This window comes from Anguilla rostrata, chromosome 8, assembly GCF_018555375.3.
Source record: "Anguilla rostrata isolate EN2019 chromosome 8, ASM1855537v3, whole genome shotgun sequence".
Taxonomy (NCBI): Eukaryota; Metazoa; Chordata; class Actinopteri; order Anguilliformes; family Anguillidae; genus Anguilla; species Anguilla rostrata.
In genome coordinates, this window is record NC_057940.1 from 56204920 (window position 1) to 56222419 (window position 17500).

At 48.0% G+C, this 17500-nt stretch overlaps 2 protein-coding genes across 13 annotated transcripts; both read left to right on the forward strand.

Annotated features, from left to right (window-relative positions):
- The first annotated feature begins 306 nt into the window (after nt 1-306).
- npvf (neuropeptide VF precursor) lies at nt 307-3600 on the forward strand. Its single transcript, XM_064349150.1, has 3 exons — nt 307-2218; nt 2829-3238; nt 3354-3600. Exons 1-3 carry the CDS (start codon nt 2078-2080, stop codon nt 3454-3456), a joined length of 654 nt encoding a protein of 217 aa, XP_064205220.1. The 5' UTR covers nt 307-2077; the 3' UTR covers nt 3457-3600.
- A 1569-nt stretch (nt 3601-5169) lies between these two features.
- Nucleotides 5170-8349, forward strand: LOC135262217 (cytochrome c-like). 12 transcript variants are annotated; one of them, XR_010332147.1, is made up of 4 exons: nt 5170-5361; nt 6472-6650; nt 7431-7630; nt 7716-8349. XR_010332147.1 is itself a non-coding variant. In XM_064349152.1 (3 exons), the coding sequence occupies exons 1-2, from the start codon at nt 6482-6484 to the stop codon at nt 7577-7579; spliced, it is 318 nt and encodes a 105-aa protein (XP_064205222.1). In that variant the 5' UTR covers nt 6472-6481; the 3' UTR covers nt 7580-7601; nt 7728-8349. The 12 variants fall into 12 exon arrangements, 3 of the variants coding, with proteins under 3 accessions (XP_064205222.1, XP_064205224.1, XP_064205223.1); XR_010332142.1 differs by lacking the exon at nt 5170-5361 and having other exon boundaries at nt 7431-7601; nt 7851-7891; nt 8016-8349; XR_010332141.1 differs by lacking the exon at nt 5170-5361 and having other exon boundaries at nt 7431-7601; nt 7851-7879; nt 7933-8349.
- Nucleotides 8350-17500: the final 9151 nt, after the last annotated feature.

A 17500-nucleotide genomic window follows, 5' to 3' on the forward strand; every position in this document is an offset into this window, starting at 1 on the left:
CGAAACACGCGGCTCGACACACACCATCCCCAGCTCACATGCAGCGATTACGGAGATGTAATATATTTAAATATATGGTGGGAAATTCTAAATCTATTCCAATATATTGTATAATATATGTATGAAATATTGCATATCATCATACTTTAATATATGTAAATACATGACATAAATTTGCAAAAGGGGTCAATTTTAAATGTATTTTCACAACATATTTGAAATGTATGTAAATATATGATGTAAAATATATGTTGTGATGTATTTATTACACATATACATATACATATGTTAAAATACATGCAGTTCCCATGCATCATATTTTCATATGGGCATGTACAATCACCAATCACCCAGACACAAGCCAACTGAACCCACCCTCCACCCGCAGTGATGTGCATATCGCCCCCTACAGGCAGGATCAGGATTTGAACCTCGACACCACAGCGTGGTGCCTCAACCAAACTAGCCACCCAGCAGCCCCAACCCGCTCTGACATCATGCATGGTAACATCGTCCGCAATGACATCATACATGATGACATCACGCACAATGACATCACGCATAATGGCGGGTTCAGAACTGGATGAGTGAGAAAACGTGGCGTGATGTGATTCCAAAGCAGCTCGCACGGAGACGATGAGTATCCAGAGCCTCTACAGAACATTCTTTTATTTGCATTTATTCCCCGTTATAAAGATAGATATTATTTTTTTAATGTTGTGCCAGTGCTCCTCGCTTTGGGTGCAGAGGTCACAAGTTGCCACAGGAGACAGTTACTACCAAAAAGATTAATTCTTTTGCTTAAATGTTTTGCGATGTGCTTCCAACTCTGTTTTGAAAAGAGATTCTCACTTCACTGACCAGGCATGACTCTGGACTGACACAATTCTGCCACCTAGTGGATAAACGTGGTGGCACAGGCATTTCCTCCTTTATGACCTGTCTTCCCAGGTGCATTTCTCTGTTCACCGTTGCCTGGCTTAGTCTGCCCTGTGAAACGCTGACTGATCAGGGGAATATTTCCGGCACTAAATCTGCACATTGATCCTGACGCCTCCGCGGATTGTTCTCGTTTCAGACCTGAATTGAGCTCGTTAGAGAGCAATAATGAGCCTGGCATCATGCGCGGAATGTTCCAGGTCCTGCACGCCAATTATCTCTGTCAGTTACGTGCAGGATCACTGCGCGATAAGTCTTTCATTCATTCCATCTTTTATATTTATTATACATTTTTTATACCCACTTCATTTTCTCCATAATTTACAATCACTGCTCTTTATTGTTACCATTGTGACATCACACTTGGGCACTGTTCTGAAGCCCTCACCCATGAGCCAGTGACTATTTAACACCATACAGGCCACACAATACTACAGGAGAGTCACTGACTGTTTTACACCCTACTGGCCACACAGTGCTACAGGAGAGCCATTGACTATTTTACACCATACAGGCCACACAGTGCTACAGCAGAGCCACTGACTATTTTACACCCTACTGGCCACACAGTGCTACAGGAGAGCCACTGACTATTTTACACCATACTGGCCACACAGTGCTACAGGAGAGCCAGTGACTATTTTTCCCATGGCATGTTTGAAAATCCAGGCCTGTGATTGGTCCTCTGTGGGTGGGCCTGAAAATGTTTTCTCTGTGACGGATGCATGATGCTAGAAATAGTGAGGGTTAAGATGGTGAACGCTGAGCATGTTTAAATTGGATGTTTTGGTCTTTGTTCCCTGCTTTCATGGTTTCCCATTGCCATGGTCCCTGCTCTTCCCTAATTAACTCCAGCGAAGGTAATTAGTGAATACCCCAATCAAGGTGTTTATATTTTTACTTCTTTCATCCTCAGTGGCAGGACATTCCTCACATTTCCCCCCTTTTTGTTGTTGTTTTGTTGCTCTGCTATTGAATGAACCTCTAACGTCATATTCAGAGAATAAGATGAGTGTGCATGCTCGTGTGTGTATGTGTGTGTGCATGCTCGTGTGTGTGTTATTTGTTTACGGGTTTAAGTACTGCACTCCGGTCAGGGATCGTCCATGCGTGACGAAGCCCGGTGTTTGAGTTAAGGATGAATCGATTTGCTGCTTCGCTGCTGCTCGCAGCGGGAATCATCGGCCGCTTCGCGCCCAGAACCGTCACCTGCGCGGGAGGCCACGGATCGGCCGCCACGTTCGCCCAGCGCGTGGGACGACTACCGGTCTACCCAGAGGTAAACGAACTTGAGATAACAATGAGAAAACGATTCAGACATACCGACTTCGGCTCGCGCTGAAATAAGCTTACGTGCTTCATAGGCCTTTAAAAAATTATAACCAAGCCATGGAGGCACAAATCATGTTTATCTGTTCATTTTAAATGAAACAGAGTTTTCATGCAGTAGATTATTTATATTTATTGTTTCAACTGACACACTTTCAAAATGAATGTGCTAATATCCAAAAAATCATTTTGTGCGACTGTTTTTGCGTTACTATTTTTTTTGTTTGGGGTTACTACTTTGGTGTTACAAAGAACCCATTTTGGCAAAAAGCCAAAAAGCATACACAGATGACGAACAACAAAACACAAAACGAGCCATATTTACACTGGTTTAGTCGCTGGTTACGAAACACATCTTTTAAAGTGTTATATTTTTCTTTTACTAAAAATGGCTCAATTTTACCCAAACTGAACACAAGGGTTAAACACTGCTAGATCCGTTTGACAACAGACTATCATGGTTCCATACGCAAATAAAATAAGTCAGCTTGGCAGGCAATTCATCTTTCATGTGCACCAAGATTTTACTATTTTGGACATTCGTGAATTCTTTTCCCCAGGCAATGCAAGAGTCCGAGAGAGCGAGAAGTCTCGAGATGGACGATTTTAAAGTCCAAGAGGTTCCCGACGACACCATGGGTAGCACTCCCATTATACTCAAACTGTACCCCCCCGTGGCGAAACCGGCGCTGCTCCATGCCAACCTGCCGCTGCGGTTCGGCCGTTCCTCGCCGCGGGCGGCCGCGCGGATGCTCCAGTTCCCGCTCAGTCTGACCCGGCGCTTCGGAAGGTCGCCGGAGACAGATTCGCCCATCGCGCTCCCGTGCCACCAGTGTGCCCGCATGGGCGGCGTGGCATCGCCTTCAGCCACGCTCCCGCAAAGGTTCGGCAGAACCAACCGTTTCGACTCCAGACCTGCGCGCACCCTGGCGAAGTTCGCGCGTGGGATTGCTGCCCAGCTGCAAAGAAGGTAACGCGCGTGCAAAAAAATTGTCGCGTGTGATTCGTGTGTTGTTAATCTCATTTTCCACGATAGCCGTTTCGGTAAAGACGCACGCGTGTCTAAACTTCATCTTCTCTCGCAGATCCCAGGCCCGTGGTTTGAGTTTTGTGAATGACGTCAGAGAGGAAGATATTCTGAATATTCCGAAGGATATAGAAGCATCCAGCAGTCCAGCTTCCGACTGACCTAGCACCCGCAGTGAATGCGGAATTATGTTGTCACAGGTCGCGCGTGTTTCCCTTTGTTTATAAAATTTAAAACATGGATCTTGTCATGTTGTAAAAAAGAAGACTTCTCAATGTATAATATTAATAAAAAGTGTGACAGTCTATTCGGATGTCCTCCTCATTAAACCTGCCATGGCATTCACGTGACTGCACGCGCTGTAAAAATGTAAGGATTCTCCAACTATAACATTATAAGTAACTGATTAAATGGTAAATGGACTGCATTTATATAGCGCTTTTATCCAAAGCGCTTTACAATTGATGCCTCTCATTCGCCAGAGCAGTTAGGGGTTAGGTGTCTTGCTCAAGGACACTTCGACACGCCCAGGGCAGGGTTTGAACCGGCAACCCTCCGACTGCCAGACAATCGGTTTTACCTCCTGAGTTACGTCGCCCCCATTACGATTACGATGCACTTGTACAATTTAGGTTCCACGGATTACAAATGGTAATCTCCGATGACAAACCGGTTGTGTTGGCCCAGCAACCATAAATAAATTGTATAAACTCATTTTGTGCTTTTCCGCGAGCATGACTACAGGCCCAGTAAAATATTTGCAGTTTTTTGAACTAACATTTTATTACTCATTTGAAATACAACACCAAAATGACCAAGTTCATATAACAACGAATTTTACAACTGGACTAACGTAAAAAATGAAGGTGTTTGCGGCGTAAAAGAACACGGGGCATGCTTTTAAAAGGGCATTGTAATCAGTCACAGTCTTACATTTTTTTCAGTGTGGCCTTCGGCGGCGGTTAGTGTCGGTACCACGTAGACTTTTAAAACCCGGGAAGAAACCGTCCGTTTGACTGACTATGCGCAGCTATGCAAAGAGACTTTGGAACAATAGAGCGAATATAGCCTGGCGCATTTCAAATACGACTCTGATCTAAATGTTCTCATGTAGACTATTCACATATTTTGGTAAATTATGTTTCATAATCACCGCAAACAACAGAGGGAGTTTTTATTACAATTAACAGTCGATAAAATCGCATTTACTTAAATGTGATGATACTGCCACAAAACTAAGTATAATTCATCCTGCCTTCGTGTTTTCAAAAAAAATAAATAAAGAGGAAGAAAAACGGTTTTTATCCGTTCATTACAGTTGTGCTGAAGTGATGCAGAGTTCGGTCATTTAAATTCATTCACGCAGACAGTGAAGCAGTTTAAAAAAAGATGTAATATAAATGCATGGAACACAGAAGTGAAACGGTTACAATTTGCAGAATAAAATCCTGCATCTCATTCAATCTCTACCCAATCTTTCCACGTCCAATTTTCAAGTACTTTTGCCACTAGGTGGTAGCACGCAACAACAAAAGCGAGCATGCTGTTTTTTTCAGCGATTCCCCACGCGCCACAAGCTGTATGCTCCACACAAGTGCCTGTGCGCGTTTCGCAAGAGTAAGTTTCCCTTTGATGTGAGTATTTACAATGCAAGCTCTGGTTGACTCCACAATAAAAGCTTCTCCCGACCCTCGTTTTAAACACATATTTTTAAAACGAATATGAGATATAACCTAGCGCTAAGCAGCACGTACCTCTGAGCGGCCAAGATTCTATGGGTGTAAAAAGGATGGGTTTATGAAGTTGTTGCGTAATGCAGTTACACAAGTTATTACTCGCTAGCCTACACGACGAGCACAGCGACGAGCCCTGCATTCAAAAAATTCCACCGAAACGCGAGACCTTTTCGGGTCGGGGACTGATTGGCAGCTGCATTGAGCAATCTGCACGAAATCCTGCGTGACGTTTTACCCGAGGCGTGACTGGGTGTTTCTGCTATTTTGAGAATCGCAGGCAAGGTGTGATCCCTCACCTGAGAATTCGACAACTTTGTCAACTTCTGCCAGGTAAGATGTTTTCTGTTGCGTTTCTGCTGATTTTTGGACTAGGGTTCTTCCTGATAATAGAAACAATAGTTTATATAGTGCATCGTGTATGTATCAAAGTCACAAAATAGAAAGCTATGCATTGATGTGACGAGTGCGTTGTTTTAGCCAAGTATGTCCTATAAACCCTGTTTTTGCTGGAAAAGGTAGAAGCTAAAGTATGCTTATTCACTAGCTTTTATGAGATTTACATTTACATTTTTGTATGTGTGAAAGATAAATCTGAAACCTTCATGATAGAAAATAACAAATCATTTTGGAATGAACAACTACCAGATTTTAAAGCTCATAGTTTTCAAATCAGCTGTAGTTGATATAATGCCGAAAGCTGCATAGCTGAATACCTTATAACGGATGAATACATGTAAAGTATTAAATTGATAAAAGGTGTAACACGGTCGTGCGACAGGTAATCTCATATTAAACCGTAACTATGAGATCGCGCGCCGACCCTGATTTGGGGGTACATTCGGAAGCCTCCTGGAAGCGTGATGCGGCCTCTCCTATCGGCGATTACGCGCCAGACTGAGCGGCGTCACAAAAGCCCGGCAGTCTGGCTTCGTTGTGATTATGCCGGAAGTTGATCAGGAAGATTTCAATTATGATGACGATTATGTTTATGGGGATGATTTTGATGCGATGGTGAGTTTGATGGTGATGCTGGCGATGAAGATTCTGTCGATTATGACTGTGGTGATGATGTTGGTGCTATTTGTGCTGTTGATGTTGATTATGTTTATTATGCTGATGATGATGGTTATGATGATTGTGACTGAGGTGATGATGGTGGTGATAATGATGATAACGATGGTGATGTTTGTGATGTTGATGGTGATTATAATGATGATGACGATGTTATGTTGATTCTTACTATGGTGGTAACGATGATCATGATGATAGTGATGGTGGTGATAGTGATGATGATGGTGATGATGACGATGGTGGTAACTGTGTATGTATTCTGACTGTGATGATGATGATTATGTGGTAGTGACGATGATGATGAGAATGATGGTGGTGATGATGGTGATGATGACGATGGTGCTAACTCTGGTGCTTTTCTCTCTACAGTAGCTCCAGCATGGGGGACATTGCGAAGGGTAAGAAGGTGTTCATGCAGAAGTGCGCACAGTGTCACACGGTGGACGAAGGTGGTAAGCACAAGGTGGGGCCAAACCTGCATGGCCTGTTCGGCCGCAAAACTGGCCAGTCCCCTGGATACTCCTACACCCAGGCCAACATCGACAAAGGTAGTGTGTGTGTGTGTGTATGTGTGTGTGTGTGTGTGAGTGAGTGAGTGGGTGGGTGTGTGTGTGAGTGTGTGTGTGTGTGTGGATGAGTGTGTGTGTGTGTGTCTGTGAGTGTGTGTGTGTGTGACTGAGTGTGTGAGTGTGTGTGTGTGAGTTCGTGTGTATGTGTATGTGCATCTGTGTGTGTGTGTGAGTGTTTGTATGTGTGTGTGTGAGAGAGTCTGTGTGAGTGTGTGAGACTGTGTGTGTGTGCGTTTGTGTGTGTGAGTGTGAGAGGCTGTGTGAGTGTGTGAGACTGTGTGTGTGTGAGTAAGTGTGTGTGTGTGAGTGTGTGAGACTGTGTGTGTATGCGTTTGTGTGTGTGTGTGTGTGTGTGTGTTTGAGAGAGAGAGACTGTGTGAGTGTGAGAGAGAGAGAGAGACTGTGTGAGTGTGAGAGAGAGAGACTGTGTGTGTGTGAGAGAGAGAGAGACTGTGTGAGTGTGAGAGAGAGAGAGACTGTGTGTGTGAGAGAGAGAGAGAGACTGTGTGTGTGTGTGAGAGAGAGAGAGACTGTGTGTGTATGCGTTTGTGTGTGTGTGTGAGAGAGAGAGAGAGAGAGAGAGAGAGAGAGACTGTGTGTGTGTGTGTGTGTGTGTGTATGCGTTTGTGTGTGTGCGTTTGTGTGTGTGTGTGTGAGAGAGAGAGAGAGAGACTGTGTGTGTGAGAGAGAGAGAGAGACTGTGTGAGTGTGTGTGTGTCACATTGGCTCATGCAGTCTCACCTGTGTCCTCTCGCGCAGGTATAATCTGGAATGAGAAGACACTGATGCTGTACCTGCAGAACCCTAAAAAGTACATTCCCGGAACCAAGATGATCTTTGCCGGCATCAGGAAGAAGAAGGAGAGGGAGAGCCTGGTTGCTTACCTGAAAAAAGCCAGCTCCTCTTAGAGGCTGTGACTCCACCCCTTACCTGACCGCACACCGGAGGGGGAATTCAGACTCCACCCCTTACCTGACCGCACACCGGAGGGGGAATTCAGACTCCACCCCTTACCTGACCGCACACCTGAGGGGGGATTCAGACCTCACCCCTTACCTGACCATACACCTGAGGGGGATTCAGACCTCACCCCTTACCTGACCATACACCTGAGGGGGATTCAGACCTCACCCCTTACCTGACCGCACACTGGAGGGGGATTCAGACTTCACCCCTTACCTGACCATACACCTGAGGGGGATTCAGACCTCACCCCTTACCTGACCACACACCTGAGGGGGATTCAGACTCCTCCCCTTACCTCACCCCTTACCTGAGGGGGGATTCAGACTCCTCCCCTTATCTCAGCACACACCTGAGGGGGATTCAGACTCCACCTCTTACCTGAGGGGGGATTCAGACTCCTCCCCTTACCTGAGGGGGGATTCAGACTCCTCCCCTTACCTCACCCCTTACCTGAGGGGGGATTCAGACTCCTCCCCTTATCTCAGCACACACCTGAGGGGGATTCAGACTCCACCTCTTACCTGAGGGGGGATTCAGACTCCTCCCCTTATCTCAGCACACACTTAAGCGGGTGGTTATTTACATCTACACTTGAAATATCCCTTATTTATTTTATAAGGGAACAAACGATTTTAAAAATGATGTTCAATACACAAGCTGATTTTAATATTGTTGTATTTTTTAATTAAAAGAAAAAAAAAATTTTGAACCATGTTTAAACAAGAGAATTTGTGTTTTTATTACTGTTGTATGTCATGCTCAGGAACATTGCAGAATATTTCCCACTGCGGAACCATGACTGCCCCGATGGCATGGCCGGCTTTATAAACAGAAGTGTTTAGAGATAGAATATGCCCCACTAGTAAGACTCAGACAAACATTATTCATCTTTTAAAGCTGGAAGTGCATTCAAAGCTGTATAATTGAATGCTTCTCTATTCAAAACGGCGCCATACAGCCCAGTGCACTCAGATTAAAAGCCCTGGGGTGAGTTATGCAGCAAAGACATTCAGGTTTGGCCTGACAGAGGGGCTGCTGGGAAGTGTAGTCCAGTAACCAGTTTGACTTGGTTTCAGGGCGTTTCATCGTTCCCCACTTCCTGCTCTCTCGTGATCCCAGTTGCTGGGCGGAGCTTAGAGGCTCCAGTGAGAACTCCTCCTGTTTGCTCCGAGAGGTTTGACTTAAGTTTCTTAGTCGTTGTGGAGACCATTTTTAAAACTTATTTGTTACATCACACAAACAACATAGGTAATGAACTATGTTGTTGGGATCTCTACAGTCCTGGAGGGCCGCAGTGGCTGCAGGTTTAACTCCAGTCCTAGAGGGCCACAGTGTCTGCAGGTTTAACTCCAGTCCTAGAGGGCCGCAGTGTCTGCAGGTTTAACTCCAGTCCTGGAGGGTCGCAGTGTTTGCAGGTTTAACTGCAGTCCTGGAGGGCGGCAGTGTCTGCAGGTTTAACTCCAGTCCTGGAGGGTCGCAGTGTTTGCAGGTTTAACTGCAGTCCTGGAGGGCGGCAGTGTCTGTAGGTTTAACTCCAGTCCTGGAGGGCCGCAGTGTCTGCAGGTTTAACTGCAGTCCTGGAGGGCCACAGTGTCTGCAGGTTTAACTCCAGTCCTGGAGGGCCGCAGTGTCTGCAGGTTTAACTCCAGTCCTGGAGGGTCGCAGTGTCTGCAGGTTTAACTCCAGTCCTGGAGGGCCGCAGTGTCTGCAGGTTTAACTCCAGTCCTGTAAGGGGCGCTGTGTCTGCAGGTTTAACTCCAGTCCTGGAGGGGGTGCTATTTAATGTCGTAGCATAGTGTTGTTTACGTCTTTGTACTTTTATTGAACAACAATAAACAAAAACATTGGGGGAAAAAGCCTTATTTGTTTATTTATTGAGCCCAACAAAATTTTTTTGATGCCCGCTACGTGATGCTTCTGCTCTGATCTGATTGGTCTGTGTGTGCGTGTGTGTGTGCATGGGTGTGTGTGGGTGTGTGTGTGTGTGCGTGTGTGTGCATGTGTTTGTGGTGTGTGTGTGTGGGTTTATGTGTGTGCATATGTGTGGGTGTGTGTGTGGGCCTGTGTGTGTGCCTGTGTGTGTGTTTGTGGTGTGTGTGTGTGGGTGTATGTGTGTGCGTATGTGTGGGTGTGTGTGTGTGTGAGTGGAAGGTTAGAGTGTCAGGTTGAGTAACTGTGGCTGTTCCCTGAGATGATGATGAGTATGCATTCATACATTCTCTTACTTTCTTACAGTAGGGGCTTGATTTCAGTATTTCCCCAAGTCAAGAGAAAATATTGATGGCACACACACACAGACACCCGCACACACACACACACTCGCACTCACACACACAACCATGGAAATGGTAAAGTGACTGGCATTATATAGGCTTGTTATCCAAAGCCTACATGATGCCTCCATTCGCCAGAGCAGTAGGGGTTAGGTGTCTTGCTCAGACACTTCGACACACCCAGCGGTTAACGCAACCCATGCCGACTGCCAGACACGTCTACTCCTGACAGCCCCGACCCATGCACACACACACACACACACACCACACACACACACACACACACACCGCACTCACACACACACACACACACACACACACACCACTCACAAAACACACACACCACACACATCCACACACACTCACACACACACACTCGCACTCACACACACACACACACACACACACACACACACACACACACACATCACTCAACCACACTACACACACTCACACACACACTCACACACACACACACACACACACACACACACACACACACACACACACACACACTCGCACTCACACTCACACTCACACACACTCACACACACACAGGCTGTTATACTGCTATGACGTGTGAGGCCTTGTTGGGGAAATGCTGGGTTTTTTAAACTTTCCCTCAGTGACTCACAGCTTCTCTGATGCATGCGCGGAACGCCTCCCCATCTGGGCCCGTTTGGTGGGGGGAGGGGTTGGGGGTGCCTGGGGCCCCTCCTCGGGTCCCGGCTTCGCCCTAGCCCCGCCCTAGCCCCGCCCTGACCCCGCCCCACTCCTCCTCTCTCAGTCCCTCAGGTTTAGCACACCTGTTAGTTCCTCAAATGCTGTGACACATCAGAGAGAAGCTTCCCAGCCTTTTAAAACTCCACTGCAATTCTTCCTCTCCGTGAGGTCGCTTCCTTCCTCCGGGGGGACCCAAACTGCCCTGCTGGTGCCCCAGGGTGGAGTCTGAGTGGGACTGTTCCACTGCAGGGGGCGGGGGTACCACAAGGCGAGGGGGCAAGGGGGGATGGGGGCACGCGCACACCCTCACGTTTTGTAAGCTCGCTTGGCTGTACGCAATGGGAGAATTAAGTTGGCCCATTGCTAGGCGCGAGCCAGTGATTGAGCTCCTTGTGAAAGCTCCACCCACAGTGCTCTGTGAGTGGATAAGCTGGGAGGAGGGGGCGTGGCCTGTGTTACTCACATTTCAGAGGAAGTTTCATTCAGTGATTTTGTTTTTTGACTGTGGGGTTTTTTTAGAATGGAGTGGGCAGGGCAATGTGCTTTTGAGCAGTACTGTCAGAGGCAACTGTCCCTGCCTTATGCAAGTGAAGAATCTTTTCTTCCCCCCCAAAAATTCCCCTTGATATAAACATTTAGTGTGACATCAGCATACGCCCATCTTCGAACAGGGTTGTTTTTGTCCTGATTGAAAGCTGTGTAATTCTGAAAGTAAGTAGGAAAGACTTCACGCGCACTACATATTTGACTTAGAATATACGTCATTTATTATATATAATATATGCAGTATTAGTAAAATGTACATTTATGTAGAACAATATTTCTGTTATCTCTGACATTGCTGTATAAGGTTCCTAATTATGATGTTTTATTTTTTATTCCAGTCAGGTGTGCGTTTGGCCCCCAGTGTTCTGAGTGATGGGGGTGATGGGGGTGGTGGGGGTGTGTTTGGCCCCCAGTGTTCTGAGTGATGGGGTGGTGGGGTGTGTTGGCCCCAGTGTCTGAGTGATGGGGTGGTGGGGGTGTGTTTGGACCCCAGTGTTCTGGGTGATGGGGGTGATGGGGTGTGGGGGTGATGGGGTGGTGGGGGTGTTGGCCCCAGTGTTTGATGATGGGGTGGTGGGGGTGCGTTTGGACCCCAGTGTTCTGGTGATGGGGTGGTGGGGTGCGTTGACCCAGTGTCTGAGTGATGGGTGATGGGGTGGTGGGGGTGATGGGGGTGGTGGGGTGTGTTGGCCCCAGTGTTCTGAGTGATGGGGTGGTGGGGGGGTTGGACCCAGTTCTGGTGATGGGGTGGGGTGGTTGGCCCCCAGTGTTCTGAGTGATGGGGTTGGGGGGTGATGGGGGTGGTGGGGGTGTGTTTGACCCCAGTGTTCTAGTGTGGGGTTGGGGGTGATGGGGGTGGTGGGGTGGTGGGTGATGGGGTGATGGGGGTGTGTTTGACCCCCAGTGTTCTGAGTGATGGGGTTGGGGGGTGATGGGGTGGTGGGTGCATTGACCCCAGTGTTCTGAGTGATGGGGTTGGGGGTGATGGGGGTGGTGGGGGTGCATTTGACCCCCCTGTAACTGACTGTAAACACAGAAGTGAAAGTTGGGGCTGATGCCTGCGCTCCTGACATGGAGGCAGGCCGCTCTGACTGAAGAGGAACTGAGAGAGAGGGGAGGGAGGGAGGGAGGGAGAGACAGAGGGAGAGAGAGAGAGGGGGGGAGGGTGAGAGAGGGGGGGGAAGGGTCCTCTTCCAGCCACCCAGTGTGATCGTTCAAAACGTCCTGCTGTGTGTTTCTAACGCCCATTAACCCCTGGGGTTATAAACGCACATCCTATAAACGCACCAGATACTCAGCCCCTGTGTTCCTGCTACCCTCCCTGTTTCTAACCTCAGGAAGCATCCAGTCAGCAACAGGAGTTCCTGTTTTCATAACGTGGTGCAGAACATCTGTTTCCATGGTATCATACCTGGCCACGCCCTCTTAAGGAACTCCAGCGTTAAAGGTGGGTAGCCGAGTTTGCTGTGAGTGTAGAAACTGTGTGGTGCAAACACATCCTGAGGTGGAAGGTCCAGGGGTCAGAATGTAAAAGTGCTACCTTGTGTTTCTTACACCCAGGAACTCAGCCAGCTGATTTCACTCATTAGCTCTACCTCCTGACTGAAGAACTGTGCTAATTCGCAAATCCAGGTGATTGTAACAAAATATCGGAGCAGCTTTTTAATTTCTGAGCCAGCATGGTCCATCTCTGACGCACAGCTTTCTACTAGCACAAGAAAGTGTTTGCTTCCTGTTCATGGTGTAAGACAGCTTTTTTGGAAATGTTTGAGTGTGCGTTATTACGATGTAGCGCATGTACGGTTTACGTGACTGTTACTCCTGCATAAGGCGTCATTTTTACAGGTGTGGGGGTGTAGCACGTTGATCACAGGAGCAGATAATATAATATTTTTCACCTTTGTTTATTAGGTAATGTCAGATTATAATTTTAGTGGAGGCCATTATTGACAAATAAAGCAAAGCAAGACAAACATTTGACCAGAGAGTCGGCTGGTATATTTAATCAAAATATCAGAACTGTATTTCCAATATCTAAAACGATTTCGGGGAACAAGTCTATTCTTGTTCAAACATCTGGTTTGATTTTTTTGGAGGTCGCTTGGCTCTAGTGGTACCCGGAGTGGTTAGTATCCGCCCACTTCATAACGGTCCAGTCATTCCATTGAATAGTTATCTTTTATTGGCACCTCCTTAATCCTATTAGAAGCGCCACCAAAAAAAAAAAAAACACGCCCAAAAGATATAATCGTTTGATCTCTAGTCCACTGAATATAACAAATTCTGACTGAGAAAGTTGACAGCGTTGTCTGTTTGGTAGCGTCTTCGATCGCGACCCCAAGACTGAGGTAAGTACTGGAACAAATTATCCGTATTCATAACCGTTTTTATTTGTTACAAGACTTTGCAATGGTGTCGCAGCTGATGGCTGGCTAACGGTCTTTAGGTATATTGTCGCTATTTTCCAGCAGCCAATCAGACTCACGTGTCAGGTCCCTGTTTTGTGGATAAGGGTTACACGCCCTCAACGCGTTATCGAAGTGAAGTATTTAATTTGGGTTACTTTTAGTTGATGAATAAATATAACAAATAAAGAAGAAAACCAAAAAGTTGACGTGATTTCGGTGCTAATTATTCAGTTGCTCTGTGCTTTTCTCTTAACTGACATATATAGATTTACGTAAATATGTAATGCAAGTGTATACCGAATGCAGTGGCCATTATTATTTATATACGTTTAAAACTTTTGCCGCACTCTGAGACGAAGTGGTCGTGCGTAGTTGCCGTGGAAAACACGTGTTTCCGAACAGTTTTCTCAGAATTACGCCTGCTCGGAACGTACGTTGTTCGAGTGAAATCGCTAAACTCTCCTTTTCTGAAGAGGTTGCGGTCCGGACGTTTACCGCAGGTCACAGGCTGGTGAAAGCAGGTCATTCGTAGCCGAAAGTGTGGCGCCGAATCGAAAGTTGTAGAAGGTGCCTCCCGCCGCCTTGCCCCCCCCCCCCCCCCCCGATTTTGTCATCCTCTGATGGGTAATTCCCCCGTTTTAGAGTAAAGAGATCCATCTGTTCAACGGGGAGCGTTGCTGCTCGTTCGTGTTTTGCGCCCACGTAAGTCCGCTCCCGCTGACCCGCCCTCGCAAATTCGGTTCGCCTGACTGTCACGCGCAGGACTGTTCTAATCGCTGGCATGCCTTCGGTAAAAGGCGAGAGGAAATGAAACCTCAGACGGGCCCCTGGCTCCTATCTCCGGCTGCGGCCTTAAATATTTATGTAATTACCCTGTGCGCAGTGCCATCGCCCCCTAAAAAGGAAGTTTGTGTCAAATTACTTATTTATTTATTTTTTTTAGGAAGTTCAGGTCCATTTACTGGGCTCTGACTGATACATCATACTTTTCCACTGATGGGTCTGTCAGAGAAGGGGGTTCTTACTTTCAGCTTTCCCCCCCGGAACTGACCTGTCATGGGCGGCTTTGTGTGTTTATGTCAGTGTGGCCTGCGGTTTGAGGCCTGTGGCCAGCTGGTCGTGGGTTCAGATCTCAGGTGGAACTCAGGTGTGGTTAGGGTTAGGGTAAGTCCAGAAGCTGCATCAGCCACTGCCGTGTGCTTTATGCAGGGGAACACACACACAGACCCTCACATGGGACCTGTAGAACAACACACACACACACACACACACTCACACACACTCACACACACACACACACACACACACACACACACACACACACACACACTCACACACACACTCACACACACACACACACACACACACACACAGGGGAAAACGGCGGTGCCGGCTGAATGGCGCTGTTCTCTGCCCGCAGCTCTGCGTTTCCACGGCGATCCCTGATGGCCATGCTTGCCAGAGCCACCGGTGACTTTGTGCGGCAGATCGACCCGGACGGGTGCCTGATCCCCCTGACCCGGCTCAACGACTCGGACAAGCTGGGACCGCTGGCGCTGGTTCTGAAGCGCCCGCGCCTCTGGTTCTGGGCACGGCCAAAACCGCCCCCACCAGGCACCACACCACCAACACACCTCACTGGACCTGGACGACACACCACACACACACAACACCCACACCCTCACTGGACCTGTAGAACACACACCACACACACACCACACACACCCCTCACATGGGACCTGTAGAACAGCACACACCACACACCAACCTCACATGGACTGTAGAAAACACACACACACACCACACACACCCTCACATGGGACCTGTAGAACACAACACACACACACACACACACACACACCCTCACATGGGACCTGTAGAACCACACACACAAACACACTCACACAACAACACACACACCACACCACCACCACCATCCCCAGGACCTGTAGAACAGCCACACACACACACACACACACACCACCACACACCCTCACATGGGACCTGTAGAACAGCACACACACACACACACACACCCTCACATGGGACCTGTAGAACAGCACACACACACACACCACACACCACACACCCTCACATGGGACCTGTAGAACAACACACACACACACACACACACACACACACACACACCCTCACATGGGACCTGTAGAACAGCACACACACACACACACACACACACACACACACACCCTCACATGGGACCTGTAGAACAACACACCACACACACCACACACACACCCTCACATGGGACCTGTAGAACAACACACACACACAACACACACACACACCCTCACATGGACCTGTAGAACAACACACACACACACACACACACACCCTCACATGGGACCTGTAGACACACACCACACACACACACACCCTCACACACACACACACACCAACACACCACACACCACCTCACATGGGACCTGTAGAACAACACCACACACACACACACACAACACACACCTCACATGGACCTGTAAACACAACACACACACACACACACACACACACACACACACACACCTCACATGGACCTGTAAACAGCACACACACACCACACACACACCACACACACACACACACACACCTCACATGGGACCTTAGAACAGCACACACACACACCACACAACACCCTCACATGGGACCTGTAGAACAACACACACACACCAGCACACACACACACCCTCACATGGGACCTGTAGAACAACACACACACACACACACACACACACCCTCACATGGGACCTGTAGAACAACACACACACACACACACACACCCTCACATGGGACCTGTAGAACAACACACACACACACACACACACACACACCCTCACATGGGACCTGTAGAACAACACACACACCCTCACACACACACACACACACACACACCACATAAACACACACACACACACACACACACACACACACACCCTCACATGGGACCTGTAGAACAGCACACACACACACACACACACACACACACACACACACACACACACACACCCTCACATGGGACCTGTAGAACACACACACACACACACACACACACCCTCACATGGGACCTGTAGAACACACACACACACACACACACACACCCTCACATGGGACCTGTAGAACAAACACACACACACACCACACACACACACCCTCACATGGGACCTGTAGAACAACACAACACACACACACACACACACACACACACCCTCACATGGGACCTGTAGAACACACACACACACACACACACACACACCCCTCACATGGGACCTGTAGAACAGCACACACACACCACACACCCACAGACAACACACCACACACACACACACACACCACCCACATGGGACCTGTAGACAAACACAACACACACACACACACACACACACCACATGGGACCTGTAGAACAACACACACACACACACACCACCCTCACATGGGACCTGTAAACAACACACCACACACACACACACACCCTCACATGGGACCTGTAGACACACACACACACACACACACACACACACACACCCTCACATGGGACCTGTAGACAACACACCACACCACAACACACCCTCAGGCCTACACCACCACCCAACCCCTCACATGGGACCTGTAGAACAGCACACACACACACACACACACCCTCACATGGGACCTGTAGAACACACACCACACACACACACACACCCTCACATGGGACCTGTAGAACACACACACACACACACACACCCTCACATGGGACCTGTAGAACACACACACCACACACACACACCCTCACATGGGACCTGTAGAACAGCACACACACACACACACACACACACCCTCACATGGGACCTGTAGAACAACCAACACACACACACACACACACACCCACACATGGGACCTGTAGAACAACACACAC